Below are 14,996 nucleotides of genomic sequence, written 5' to 3'. Positions count from 1 at the left end.
ATATACATTTTACAAGACAAAAATCTAAGTTTCATAACTTATGGTTTTATTAAAGTAAAGATCCAAGTTCCATAACTTAGGATTTAACTTAAGAACACTAGATCTAGACTTTCTAGTCTAGGATCTTCAAGATCTAACTAAGATCAAAGTTCTACAACTTAAGATCTTTTTTATTTAGTATACTTTCAAGTTTATAGCTTAATATTATTATTAGAACTCATGTATGTGTCGGATCTAAGATCTTGATGTAACTTTGGTTCATCAACCTACTTGCAACCCTTAAATGAGTTGTGCTACATATCTTAGACATACACTAGTGTTATAATGGTCAAAACTTGGTAAATATGATGCAAAAACATCAACGAGTTGTACACTTGAAGCTACAAGCATCAAGGATGAGAACCGTGATGAACATCAAGCACCAAGAACCCACCGGAGCACTTTGTTTACTGTTTTTAATATCTGATCAGCTTCCTGGGCTACTGGAAAGTTGATTTCCAGTTAGCTCGGTTCGAGTAGATGATTTTACATTTAGGCCTCGTCTTAATCCGACTTACGGTTTAGGATTTATAGCCTTCCGAAAGTCACTACGCCCTTATAACGTTGTGCTGAAATTTCTGACCTACTCGCACTTAAACCATCACCACAGTCAAACAAAGACGAGTTTGGTTCTGTAAATTGGTCAGGCACTAGGGGACTCATATATGGAGCCATGGCCACTGGTCTCACCTCATTTCAGTTTGTATAGAGGTCGTGGAGGCTGAACGAAGTCAGCCTTTGTTTCGAACTCTATTCTTGATTGAAACTTACATTACACTTTTTGATTAATGATGAATGATGATGATACTTAAGATCTAATTTACATAATTTTAAACCTTTGGGAACGATTTACTGACTTAGTAACTTTTGACTTAGGTTGAGGACCTTTTGGACCAACTACTTGCTTACTTATCTCGTACCGACTTTACTACTTTTCACTGTGAGTTATAGCATCCCTTTTTACTTTAACTATTTTGGGAACTGAGAATACATGCACTTTTAACGTTTTACATACTAGGCACGAGTACTTAAACTTTATATATGTGTGGGTTATACAACGGCATAAACTTTCCCCTTAGTTCGGTAACGTTTAGTCATTGGTCTTTGAACCGGTGAATGCGAATCTTAGGTATGGATCCATAGGGTTTGACATCTCCACTCGGGCTAGTAGCGCTGACATCTCCACTCGGGCTAGTAGCGCTAGCATTTAACGGGTGTTTAATACTTCATAAACTTACGCACTCTCCAAGTGTACTTTTAGGGGGTGATATTACGTTAAGTTACTTACCAAGTGCCCACGGTTGAACATTTACTTTTCATACTGTTTTAAAATACGAAATCTCGTGGCCTACCTTACATTACTGTTATACTTATACTATAGCTCACCAACATTCGTGTTGATGTTTTTAAGCATGTTTTCTCAGGTGCTTAGAGGTTTGATTGCTTCCGCTGTTGTAGTATTGCTGTGTAGACACCCGCTGCTTCTGTTAGAGATGTCTCCGCATGAAACATTTATTTTGCATTCAAACTATGTTACTTTTGAAATAATGAATTTGTAATGACCATTGGGTCACGTACTATTATTATTGCCTTCTATTCGTAGAAGCACACTATCGTATGTTAAACATTTGACGTTAGTTATGACGTCACCTTTTCTTATGAATGCAAACTTATTTTAAAACAGCATATAGTGTTTGACCTGGTAATGATCCTGTTGCTGATGATCCGTACACGTTAATTTTGTACGGTGCGTCACATAAATGCCCAACAATATAATTAAAACTTAATGATTAAACTTTAATCAACAATTGTTAAGTATTAAGAATTATAAAACATATTAATTAACTTTGTGTAATAATTGACAAGTTAATAAAAGATGGAAATGATAAGCTTATTAACTTCCATGAACAAAATGTAATAAACTAAAACTTAATGTATGTAACTAATTAATCTTAAACAAGTTTGGAATCATTTAAACTAATCTAAAGTACAAGGTTTAAAATGAAAAAGTTCCAAACCCATCCTTTGATTTGCCCTAGCCGAATTTTACAAAAAAAAGGGATGAAATGACCCTTTTGGCCTCCCATTTTCGGCCACCATAACCACCACCTTAAACCCTAACTTTTCCTCCAAGTATTTCTAACCTAAACCTAGTTCTAGAATGCTCCATGTGTGTGTATAAATAAGGAGCTAGGTTAAGGGTTTTCTCATCCCATTGTCTCATTCATAATCACCTCTCAAAATCACAATCTCTCCCTCTCCTCTCTTGGGATTTTCGGCCAAGAACACCACCACCACCTTCAAGTGATATTCATCGTGTTCTTCGTGTTCATCAAGATCTTCGAGGTGTTCTTGATTTTTGGAGTGCTTTGATCTTCATCTTCAAGTGTTCTTCTTTTCTTATTGTTAATCTTCATCATACATTATCAAGGTAAAACCCTAGATCCAAATCTTTTAAATTCTATCTTCAATTTATGTTTATATTCATAATAATATTCATGCATGATCTTAACATTCATATTGTTCATGTAAAAAAAATATAAATATACATATACATACATACATACGGTTTAAAAAAAAGATGGGAAAATGTTTAGATCTTCAAAACCCTAAAGATTTACAAAAGATTTGTTAATGGTTTAAAATAGAAACAATATATATATATATATACCACAAATACATATACATAAATAAAAAAAATACATATACATATATATATATATATATACATATATACGGCTATATATACATATATACATAAAAAAACAAAACATATATATATATATATATATATATATATATATATATATATATACATATACACGATACATATACATATATACATATTTAATACTTAAAACCCTAATACTACTTAAACATTTATTATATAACCCTAATTACATAATAATCATTACCTAATCATTTTTAATCATTAATCATTACTTTACTAAACCCTAATCATTTATTTATTATTAAAACCTAACTACTCTAATTAATTAAAACCTTAATATTACTACTTATACTACATACTACTACCTAACACTAGTACACTTATACTAGTACTAACACTTATAATGTACTACTTATATTATAATACTTATATTATAAGATTATGACATACGATTACAATAGTCATTCACGATAGCGTGAATTTACTCGAACGTCGACGCTGCTTAAGGCCTAGGATGATCCTTGGTACCATTATGGGATGCTTGTGGATCTCGAATGCCAAACTTAGATTTTGGTCAAGAGATCCTGGGCCAACCGGTAACAATTGATCATTCAAGTGACTCGGCGGTGTCATAGATATTTGGGTATGGTGCACAATATCAAACCCGACTATAGTAATCATACACTCACTTAGTTACTTTCACACTTAATAAGTGGTAGACTTATTGATGTGCGTTTATTATAATTATAAAGATGGGACAAAAACAGTTTAATTTACTAACACACAAATGGGCAACGAATCCCAGTCATATGTAGGTAGTTAAAAGTAGTTCTGACCGATCCACAGGGAGTAATGTGATTCAAAATTCGATAATCAAGTAATATTACTGTAGTAGAAAAAGGGGAGTTTTGTTTTGATTTTGACAATATAAAAATACGTGAGTAAAGCGATAACAATAATAAGGAAATGGTGCCCAATTGAATGATTCCCTTCGACGTGGATTGTATAGGAATTAAATTGATTATTTTGTTAACGGTATATAGTCTTATGACTACTGGCCAAATAATCACGCGACTTCAACCAACAAGAATTAATCAACTCTCGTCGATCTTTCCCTGTTAGTCAAACTATACCCGACTAATGATTGTGAGACTCAACCCAGTTCTACTCTCGTAGAACCACAAATCACAACGGGCTAACATATACAATTACCCAATTGCAAGGTTTCAATATCAACCAATCACCAATTACACTTATATACCAATCTCTCGGTAATATTCATATCATTGTCTAGATCAAAAGTGGTGTTGAAGCACAAGTCATATATTGTGAAATAACTCTCGTTAATCACTCAACAACTCATGTAATTGGAGTAAAATATCAAACCCTAGCAACGATGGATCTTTGGTTGAACACACAATCAAAAGTCAAATAACACAACAATATTACATATTATTAACAATCCACCATCAAAGGTTCACAATCAAGTGAACACACTAAGATTTTAGCCTAGCATAGCAAAAGATAAATCAAGCATGTAATCAAAAGAAGCATAAACCATGATTAAATAAATAAAGAGTAATAAAGATCAATACCAATTGTAAAGATGAATCAATCTAATAATTGTTTGAGTACTTGCAAATTAAAGATGAAAGATATATGTTATGAACCCTAAAAATTGCCCAAAAATAGCTGGAAACACGAAGTGTAGATGAAAAGTGGAGATGATGTCCTTTCAAATGGCAAAAAAATGCTTTAAATAGTGCTGGAAACCGTCGTGGACAGCCGGACCACATTTTGACTATCGAAGCTAAAAGCTGATGCTGGACCGCCGGACCAAAATGGACGGTCGGACCAGGTGACTTCTGTTAATGATTTTTCTCAGTGGAACGGCGGTCCATGGCAGTCCAAGTTTGTTCTGTTGGTTAAGAACAAAGTTCAATCTTCCACACAATAAATCACCACATGTCGCAACAAGCTTAATAGATCCAAATTATCCTGTACCGAGCTCGATAATCTTCAACCAAACTTTCACGAAAATCATTCCAAACTATATCTTCAAAGCATAAATGATCCTTCGGTCACTAAAATCTTCAATAATTGAATATAAATCTTCACGAACCATAATAATTGCAAAGAACTCAATCTTCACCAAATGCGTGCAACAAATCTTCAAACAAGCATGAAACATAGACAAATGAGATCGATAATGCGACAAGAAATGTATATAAATGGAGCAATTTCAAATCCCCCCACACTTGACCTTTGCTTGCCCTCAAGCAAAATAAAAATCACAATTAAGTTAAAAATACTTCTCTGGCAATTTAAGGCAAGTGTAAAGAGAAATGTATGAAAAAGGCTAGGACTTAAGTAACGTAAGTCACCCAAGCAATCCCGCATATCATACAACTTTAATTTCTCAAAACTACGAGATGCCTAGAAATCGCAATTAAGCAATCGTCTCTAGAAATCACAATTAGGACCGAGATAGCATGACAAAGTACCTCACCAAATGGGTAAAACCTAAAAATTCACTCAACTCCCAAACTAGGTAAGACATCGGGTCAAGAGGTGAGCCAATCAAGTCGAGGTCACAAAAATTATGTTCAAACCGGCGTGAGCACCAAGCATGGTATCAAAAGGGAATACAATACGGGTCAAGCTATACGGATTAGGTGAATAGGGTAGTCATGACACATGTATAAAATGGTGTAAAGGCAAAGCTAACACGTTATTACCAATCGATTGACAAGTCACTACGGTTTATTCAAGCGTGACTACACTTAACCGGATCTGGATTCACACACAGGAGTCTTCCTTCAGAGCCTTATTCGATACTATCATTACAATTACAATTACAATGAAAACAAAAATAACATAATAATTCACTTTTTTTCTTTTTTTTCTACATCATTTTTCAATTTTTTTTATGTGGACCGACGGAATAAGAAGGACCAACGGCCCAAATGCTTTCTGTCAAAATTTGACCTCAAAAATTGGACCGACGGACCAAGGAGGACCGACGGTCTGGAGGTGACCTGTTAAAATTTCCCTTTAAAGTGTAGACCGACGGACCAAGGTGGGAAGACGGGCCAAATGCTGACTGTAAACAAAAAAGTATAAATTGTCCCGGAGGTCCATGTTGGACCGTTGGCCCACTGTTGCTCTGTTAAAACCTTAACATGATCAAGCATACAAATACCAAGTAGACCACTAAAAAAACATGCAAACAAATATAGCAACGGTATTAACGAACATTAAAATCATGCAAATGACTACAGTAAACATGCCAATGATGAAATATACAAACGATACAAATTGTGTGAACATTTTTCTTCGAGTCGGTCATGCGACTCACCCCAAGCTTAGTTAGCCTTGGGGTAAAACGTGAGATCCTCACGCTCCGTTACATCGACACCATCATAATAAAGCTTCAATCGGTGCCCATTCACCTTGAAATTATTACCATCATTTCCAATCAATTCGACATAACCGGAGGGAAAAACGCGTTTGACCACATACGGTCCCGACCATCGGGACCTAAGTTTTCCTGGTGAAAACTTGTAACGCGACAAGAACATTAACACTCTGTCACCCTCCTTAAACTCTTTTCTCCCTTTCAAGCGGGCATCGTGCCATCGCTTAGTTTTCTCTTTATAAGAGATGGAATTTTCATAAGCCTCTAATCTTAACTCCTCTAATTCGTGCAATTGTAAAAACCTCGATTCACCCGCTTTGGCTAAATCAGTGTTGCACAACTTGAGCGCCCAATAAGCTCTATGATCAACTTCGACCGGAAGGTGGCATGCCTTTCCATAAACTAATTGAAAAAGGTGTTGTTCCAATGGGCATCTTGAACGCGGTTCGGAACGCCCACAAGGCATCATCCAACTTCCGGTGCCAAATCCTAGGATTATCATTCACCGTTCTTTCAAGAATACGCTTGAGACTGCGATTGATATTCTCTACTTGCCCACTAGTTTGTGGGTGGTAAGGAGTCAAGAAGCGATGATTTACCCCATACTTCTTGAGCACCTTCTTAAGTAGAGAATTGGCAAAATGAGTGCCACGGTCAAAAATTAACGCTCTCGGAATCCCGAAGCGTGAGAACAAATTCTTCAAGAAACTCACAACAACTCGCGCATCATTCGTGGGTAAAGCCTTTGCTTCGGCTCACTTAGAGACATAATCAACCGCAACGAGAATATACTTGCATTTATTCGAAGTAGGAAAGGGACCCATAAAATCAATTCCCTAAATATCGAATACTTCACAAACTTGGATGCCTTGTTGGGGCATTTCATCCCTTTTGGATATATTCCCTGATCGTTGGCAAGCATCACTAGTTCGGACCATGGCATGGGTGTCTTTGAAGATCGTGGGCCAATAGAAACCTGAGTCAAAAACCTTTTTAGCCGTGTAGCTCGGCCCAAAATGCCCACCCGTAGGTCCTAAGTGACAATGCTCGAGAATTTGTCGAGCCTCTTTACCAAACACACATCGATGAACCACTTGGTCTGCCCCTACACGAAATAGATCCGGGTGTTCCCAAAAATAATATCTCAAATCAGAAAAGAATTTATTCTTTTATTGATGAGTCATTCCTGACACTAGAACACTCGAAGTGAGATAGTTCACGAAATCCACAAACCAAGGGACATCAGATGCATCATCAACCCTCAAGAGAGACTCATCGGGGAATGTATCACGAATAACCGATTCGTCAAGTCTCTCCAATTCCGGGTTCTCTAACCTTGATAAATGATCCGCCACAAGATTCTCGACTCCTCTCTTATCCTTTATCTCGATGTCAAATTCTTGCAAAAGAAGAACCCAAAGAATGAGACGTGGCTTAGAATCTGTCTTAGCAAAGGGGTATTTTAGAGCCGAGTGATCGGTGTAGACCACGGTTTTGGACAAAACCAAATAAGAACGAAACTTATCAAAAGCAAAGACAACCGCTAGGAGCTCTTTTTCTATCGTGGTATAATTCATTTAAGCTCCCGTAAGCGTCTTACTTGCATAATAAATTGGTTGGAAGTGATTGATCTTCCTTTGTCCCAAGACCGCGCCTAAGGCGACATCACTCGCATCACACATGAGCTCGAAAGGTAATGCCCAATCGGGTGAAACCATAATCGGAGCGTGTGTTAGCTTCTCTTTGAGAATGGAAAAGGCGTTCACACAATCATCATTAAAATCGAATGGAATGTCCTTCTCAAGTAGTTTAGTCAAGGGGCGGGCAATCTTGGAAAAATCTTTGATAAACCGCCGATAAAAACCCGCATGACCAAGAAAACTACGGATTGCTTTAACATTGGTGAGATGAGGAAGCTTATGAATAACATCAATTTTAGCCGGATCTACCTCAATCCCCACACGAGAACTTTTATGACCGAGAACAATGCCTTCCTTCACCATGAAGTGGCACTTCTCCCAATTCAAGACAAGGTTTAACTTTTCGCAAGGGATGAGCATTCGCTCAAGACTAGAAAGACAATGGTCAAAGGAGTCTCCAAAGATGGAGAAGTCATCCATAAAAACTTCCATACACTCCTCGACCATGTCATGGAAGATTGCCATCATGCACCGTTGGAAAGTGCCGGGTGCATTGCACAACCCGAATGGCATATGCTTATATGCAAATGTACCATAAGGACAAGTGAAAGTAGTTTTCTCTTGATCCTTGGGGTCAATGGGGATTTGATAGTACCCGGAAAATCCATCCAGGAAACAATAGAATTCCTTCCCCGCCAAACGTTCAAGCATTTGGTCAATGAATGGTAGCGGGAAATGATCCTTCCTGGTGGCGTCGTTTAAACGACGATAATCGATGCATACTCTCCACCCTGTCACCGTACGTGTTGGAACAAGTTCGTTCCTTTCATTTAGCACAACGGTGGTACCCCCTTTTTTGGGTACAACTTGTACGGAACTCACCCATGGGCTATCGGAGATAGGGTATATCAACCCGGCGTCAAGTAATTTGACTACCTCCTTCTTAACAACTTCCTTCATATTCGGGTTTAACCTTCTTTTTCTTTGAACAACCGGTTTATACTCATCCTCCACGAGGATTTTGTGAGTGCAAAAAGAAGGATTAATACCCGAAATATCGGTCGTCTTCCATGCTATAGCCCTTTTATGGTCCCTAAGAACATTTAATAACCTACCCCTTTCGTCACCGGTTAGATGAGAAGAAATAACAACCGGTAGTTGTGACGTACCTTGTAAAAAAGCATATTCCAAATGACTTGGAAGTTCCTTAAGATCTAAGGTGGGTGGTTATTCTAAGGAGTTTTTAATTCGGAACCGATCTTCATTCTTGATTTCTTCAAATGGTTCCTCCTCCTTGAGATCAAAATTTTCAACATCTTTATCCTCAAAATCGGTAACAACCTTCAACAATTCTTCTAGTTCCGACTCAACATGAAACTCATCACTTTCACCCAATGGGGTGACATCGGAAGTATCAATTCCAAAGAGTTCCTGCAAGTCATCATCAACACAATTATCAATAACATCAATCCTAAAACATGAATCATCGGATGAACTAGGGTATTTCATGGCTTTATCTACACTAAAGGTAACCCTCTCGTCACCGACACCAATGCTCAATTGCTTCTTTTGGACAAAAATAATGGCATCAACGGTGTTGAGGAAGGGATGACCCAAGATGAGTGGTACCTTAGCATCCTCCTCCATTTCTAGGATAACAAAATCAGTAGGAAAGGTGAATGAATTTACACCCACGGGTAAATCCTCGGCTTTACCGATCGGATAGCTACATGAACAGTCTGCTAATCTAATTCCCATCCTAGTGGGTGTCAACTCTCCTAGGCCAAGTTTGAGATATAAGGAATAAGGCATTAAGTTAATACTTGCGCCCAGGTCGGCGAGTGCATCATACACCACCGAATCTCCCATCTTGCATGGGATAAGAAAACTACCCGTGTCACCTAACTTTGGGGGTGTATTTTGCTTTTTCAAGATAGCCGAGCACTCCTCATTGAGGAATGTGGTGGACACCTCCTCATATTTACCCTTATCAGAAATGAGGTCCTTGATAAACCTCCCATAATTTTGCATGCCCAACAAAACATCCTTCAATGGCATGTTAACGCTAATTTGTTTGATCATGTAGGAAAATTTCTTGTATTGACTTGCAAGCTTGTCTTTCTTCAACCTTTGAGGGTAAGGAATTGGTGCTTTGTACACCCTCGCCAGTGGTTCTTGACTCACTTTAGCTTTTACAGTGGTCGAAGCTTCAGGCTCTTTTTCCTTTTCAATAACTACGGGCTCGTCCTTGTTGGGTACCTACAAAATAGAAGGAGAAACAAGAGTCGGAGACTTGGGAGTCTCCAGGTTAATAATCAAACCACTCCGCGTGGTAATGGCATTCACATGCTCGTTCTTCATTGGCCCAATATTCGGATTAGCTTGAGTATTAGCCGGAAGGGAACCCAGTTGTCTCTCCGATAACATTTGTGCGATACGACCCATGTGTCTCTCAAGATTATGAATTAACGCTTGTTGGTTTCACACTTGTTGATTTACCAACTCATTCCTCTCATCCGTCTTGATCATATAACTTCTCAACAAATCTTCTAAACTATCCTTCTTCGGGGCTTGGGGTTGAACGGGTTGAGTATACGGGGTTTGGGCTACGGGTGGTTGATATTGATTTTGGGTTGGGGCTACGGGTGGTTGATAGTGTTGTTGGGGTGGTTGGTAATGTTGTTGATTTTGGTTTCGGTTTTGGAAACCTGGCGGTCCACCTCTTTGAAATGCAAAGGTCTTTTGATTACCTTGGAACCCCGTGTTCCTAGCTTGATTCGCATTTGAACTACCACCTTGATAATTAGAGCTACCACCTTGATAAACCAGAAAATCTTGAAATGTCACATCCCCCTTTTTCAAATAACCAAGAAAATTTGCATCAGACATCATCGATCGATCATTAACATCACAATCTTTAGTGAGATGGGGCCCGCTACATGTTTCGCACCCCACTTGCATAGCGACAACCGTTGAAGTTAACTTCTCAATGTCCTTTCCAAACTTTTTGAATTGATTAGATAATGAAGCAATCGTCTCACCACTATCATCCTTCGAAACCACATTAGCAATCGCTTTCCTAACCGGTGTATCCCTCAAAGGTGTCCATTCAAATGTATGAACGGAAATGTCTTCCAAAAATTGATAAGCTTGGTTTGGAGACTTATACAAAAACACACCACCCGCCGAAGAATCAAGAATACCTCCTGTATGTTCATCGACCCCTCGATAAAAAGTTTGGACGATTTGCCCTTTTTGTAACCCGTGTTGCGGGCAATTTCTCAACATTCGCTTTAAGCGTTCCCAAGCTTCATAAAGTGATTCATCATGTTTCTGAGAAAAGGAATTAATATCCATTCGTAACTTTTCGGCCTTAGCCGGTGGAAAATACCTCGAAATAAACTTATCCCTCAATTGAGCAAATGTAGTAATGGAGTCGGGTTGCAAAGATTTCAACCATGCACTAGCATCACCTGATAAGGAATACGGGAAAGTTCTCAATTTGAAAGCATCGTCAGTTACACCTTGATTCTTGTACATTTGACACAAATCCTCAAATTGTTCCATGTGTTCAATCGGATTATTGTTGGTCCTTCCATTAAACAACTTCTCACGCAACATATGAATAAATTGACTCTTAACCTCCCAAGTTTGGGCCGTAATGTCGGGCCTTCGAATGACGGGTAAAATTGCCGGAGGTGCAGTTTGTCTCGTGGTCCACATCGGTTGATCATCTGGATTCTCTGCCATTTCCTCTTCTTCTTCTTCAAATGTTTCTTCGTGAACTGTTAGCTCCAAATCAGGAGTGGGACCACTAGTTTCCGATTCTGTCTCAATCTTTTCTTTAGTTCCACTGGACTTCCCTTTGGTTGTTGGTTCTTCTTTTGAGCTTTGGTCTTCTTGGTATCCTTATGAAACTTTCTCTCCGGCTCAGGATGAGGTTCTACCAGTTTTCCCGTAAGCAAACGGGGCATAAACCTTGTCACCTAGCTGTAAGATCACAAGCACAAACAAGAAAACCGTAAACAGAAAAAGTAACTTTCGTGGGATAAATCCTAACGAAAGGATCCAGTAACAAAATAGATAATAAAATTCTAAAAACACCGAACTCCCCGGCAGCGGCGCCAAAAGTTGATGTGCATTTATTATACTTATAAAGATGGGACAAAAATGTTTTAATTTACTAACACACAAATGGGTATCGAATCCTAGTCATATGTAGGTAGTTAAAGGTAGTTCCGGTCGATCCACAGAGAGTAATGTGATTCAGAATTTGATAATCAAGTAATATTACTGTAGTAGAAAAAGGGGAGTTTTGTTTTGATTTTGACAATATAAAAATACGTGAGTAAAGCGATAACAATAATAAGGAAATGGTGCCCACTTGAATGATTCCCTTCGACGTGGATTGTATAGGAATTAAATCGATTATTTTGTTAACAGTATATAGTCTTATGACTACTGGCCAAATAATCACGCGACTTCAACCAACAAGAATTAATCAACTATCGCCGATCTTTCCCTGTTAGTCAAACTATACACAACTAATGATTGTGAGACTCAACCCAGTTCTACTCTCGTAGAACCACAAATCACAACGGGCTGCCGTATACAATTACACAATTGCAAGATTTCAATATCAACCAATCACCAATTACACTTATATACCAATCTCTCGGTAATATTCATATCATTGTCTAGATCACCAGTGGTGTTGAAGCACAAGTCATATATTGTGAAATAACTCTCGTTAATCACTCAACAACTCATGTAACTGGAGTAAAATATCATACCCTAGCAACGATGGATCTTTGGTTGAAAACACAATCAAAAGTCAAATAACGCAACAATATTACATATTATTAACACTCCACCATCAAAGGTTCACAATCAAGTAAACACACTAAGATTTTAGCCTAGCATAGCAAAAGATAAATCAAGCATGTAATCAAAAGAAGCATAAACCATGATTAAATAAATAAAGAGTAATAAAGATCAATACCAATTGTAAAGATGAATCAATCCAACAATTGTTTGAGTACTTGCAAATTAAAGATGAAAGATATATGTTATGAACCCTAAAAATTGCCTAAAAATGGCTGGAAACACGAAGTGTAGATGAAAAGTGGAGATGATGTCCTTTCAAATGGCCAAAAAAATGCTTTAAATAGTGCTGGAAACCGTCGTGGACCGCTGGACCAAAGTGGACCGCCGGACCACATTTTGACTATCGAAGCTAAAAGCTGATGCTGGACCGCCGGACCAAAATGGACAGTCGGACCAGGTGACTTCTGTTAATGATTTTGCTCAGTGGACCGGCGGTCCACGGCAGTCCAGGTCTGTTCTGTTGGTTCCTAGAGCATGGTAGCGCATAAGAACAAAGTTCAATCTTCCATACAATAAATCACCACATGTCGCAACAAGCATAATAGATCCAAATTATCCTGTACCGAGCTCGATAATCTTCAACCAAACTTTCACGAAAATCATTCCAAACTATATCTTCAAAGCATAAATGATTCTCCGGTCACTAAAATCTTCAATAATTGAATATAAATCTTCATGAACCATAATAATCGCAAAGAACTCAATCTTCACCAAATGCGTGCAACAAATATTCAAATAAGCATGAAACATAGACAAATGAGATCGATAATGCGACAAGAAATGTATATAAATGGAGCAATATCACTTATTAAGGACAACTCACTAGTGTTCGACACTAAGTTACTAAAACGGAAACTTACTAAAAATGGAAACTTACTAAAAGTGGAAACTTACTAAGAATGGGAACTTAGTAAAACAAACTACACTTAAACACTTGCATACTTAAACTTAAACTTGGGCAAAACACTTAACTACTCTTAAATGTCATTAGGTTGACTTTCTGCTCACATTCATCCAACTCTTCTATTCCGAGGAATAACAACTCTTCTCCTACTTACTAAGGTAAACTCATAGCCCCACTCTTTATTGCTAGCAATTTATTTTAACATACTGGGGTGAGACACATGCTACTTTTACTATTTACAATCTAGACACAAGTACCAACTGTTAAACTATGCTATACCTGGCTATGTCCTGCAAAGTCCCTACAGTGATATTTTTAATTGCTCGTTAAATGCATTCTTAATTATTGGGGGTAAACCTATCGGGAGTAACGTCCCCGATACATTTGACTAAGTCTTTGTATTACTTAATAATGAAATTAAACCGACAAGGACATAACAACTTGTCATTGGGGCAAACTTTAAGCGTTTAGTCTAAATATCACGAACTGGCATAACTTTTGATCTGCGAGATCAACTTTATAAACAAAAATCTTGTGGTCTAAAACAACGGTAAAAAATATTTGTTAAAACTATGATTTCACTCAACCATTTTTGGTTGACACTTTAGCATGTTTTGTCTCAGGTGCTGATTGATCAAGTTTACTTACCTACTACTTATGTGATGCTACTTGGACTTAGGATCAAGAACTATCGCATTTATTACTCTTGCATTTGGAACATTTACTTAATTGTAATTTTCATTCTTGTAACGACATTCTATTTTCCGCTGCGTACTCAATAAAGTTTATTTTTATCATATAGTGTCGTTCTCATTTATATAATATGTTGGTAATTTTGATATTAAGGTCACATTCACCAAGGCCCTATTTGGGGGTGTGATATCGTCGGTTTATTCGAAGATTGATTTATGTTCTGGGTATCATCAAATGCGGGTGAAGGATGATGATATTCCAAAGACTGCTTTTAGAACACGTTATGGTCATTATGAGTTTATGGTTATGCCATTTGGTTTAACTAATGTACCAGCCGTGTTCATGGATCTCATGAACCGAGTGTGTAGACCATATCTTGACAAGTTTGTTATTGTTTTCATTGATGACATATTTATTTACTCTAAGAATGACCAAGAGCACGGAGAACATTTGAGAATGGTTCTAGAATTATTGAGGAAGGAAAAACTGTACGCTAAGTTTTTAAAGTGTGATTTTGGTTGAAAGAAGTTCAATTCCTCGGTCACATAGTGAGCAAAGAAGGTATTCAGATTGATCCGGCAAAGATTGAAACCGTTAAAAAGTGGGAAATCCCAAAAACTCCGACGCAGATACGCCAATTTTTAGGATTGGCTGGTTACTATAGAAGATTCATCCAAGATTTCTTTAAAATAGCAAAATCCTTGACTGCATTAACGCATAAAGGGAAGAAATTTGAATGGAAGG

The 14,996-nt window shown here is 37.7% G+C and overlaps 2 protein-coding genes and 1 non-coding gene across 3 annotated transcripts; 1 reads left to right on the top strand and 2 right to left on the bottom strand.

Annotated features, from left to right (window-relative positions):
* Positions 1–6,075: 6,075 nt before the first annotated feature.
* Positions 6,076–6,594, bottom strand: LOC139841511 (uncharacterized). Its single transcript, XM_071831725.1, has one exon. The coding sequence runs from the start codon at positions 6,592–6,594 to the stop codon at positions 6,076–6,078; it is 519 nt and encodes a 172-aa protein (XP_071687826.1).
* A 1,111-nt stretch (positions 6,595–7,705) lies between these two features.
* On the bottom strand, positions 7,706–10,213 carry LOC139841510 (uncharacterized). The gene is made up of 4 exons (XM_071831724.1): positions 10,115–10,213; positions 9,024–10,027; positions 8,301–8,879; positions 7,706–8,198 (listed from the first exon to the last, which is right to left on the bottom strand). The coding sequence occupies exons 1-4, from the start codon at positions 10,211–10,213 to the stop codon at positions 7,706–7,708; spliced, it is 2,175 nt and encodes a 724-aa protein (XP_071687825.1).
* An 814-nt stretch (positions 10,214–11,027) lies between these two features.
* LOC139845658 (small nucleolar RNA R71) lies at positions 11,028–11,133 on the top strand. The gene has a single exon (XR_011758423.1). It is a non-coding gene; the product is annotated as a small nucleolar RNA R71 (small nucleolar RNA).
* Positions 11,134–14,996: the final 3,863 nt, after the last annotated feature.

Source organism: Rutidosis leptorrhynchoides, chromosome 4 (assembly GCF_046630445.1).
Source record: "Rutidosis leptorrhynchoides isolate AG116_Rl617_1_P2 chromosome 4, CSIRO_AGI_Rlap_v1, whole genome shotgun sequence".
NCBI classification, from domain to species: Eukaryota; Viridiplantae; Streptophyta; class Magnoliopsida; order Asterales; family Asteraceae; genus Rutidosis; species Rutidosis leptorrhynchoides.
Note: the sequence above shows the minus strand (reverse complement) of the source record. Positions and strands in the feature narration are given on the sequence as shown.

Bases quoted from the DNA above. Each gene is read 5' to 3' on its own strand.
- LOC139841510 (XM_071831724.1), bottom strand. From the start codon at position 10,213: ATGGGTCGTATCGCACAAATGTTATCGGAGAGACAACTGGGTTCCCTT. The intron at 10,028-10,114 runs GTGAATGCCATT...TCTATTTTGTAG, and splicing joins GGCCAATGAAGAACGAGCAT to GTACCCAACAAGGACGAGCC. The intron at 8,880-9,023 runs GTTCCGAATTAA...CGAAAGGGGTAG, and splicing joins GAAATCAAGAATGAAGATCG to GTTATTAAATGTTCTTAGGG.
- LOC139841511 (XM_071831725.1), bottom strand. From the start codon at position 6,594: ATGCCTTGTGGGCGTTCCGAACCGCGTTCAAGATGCCCATTGGAACAA.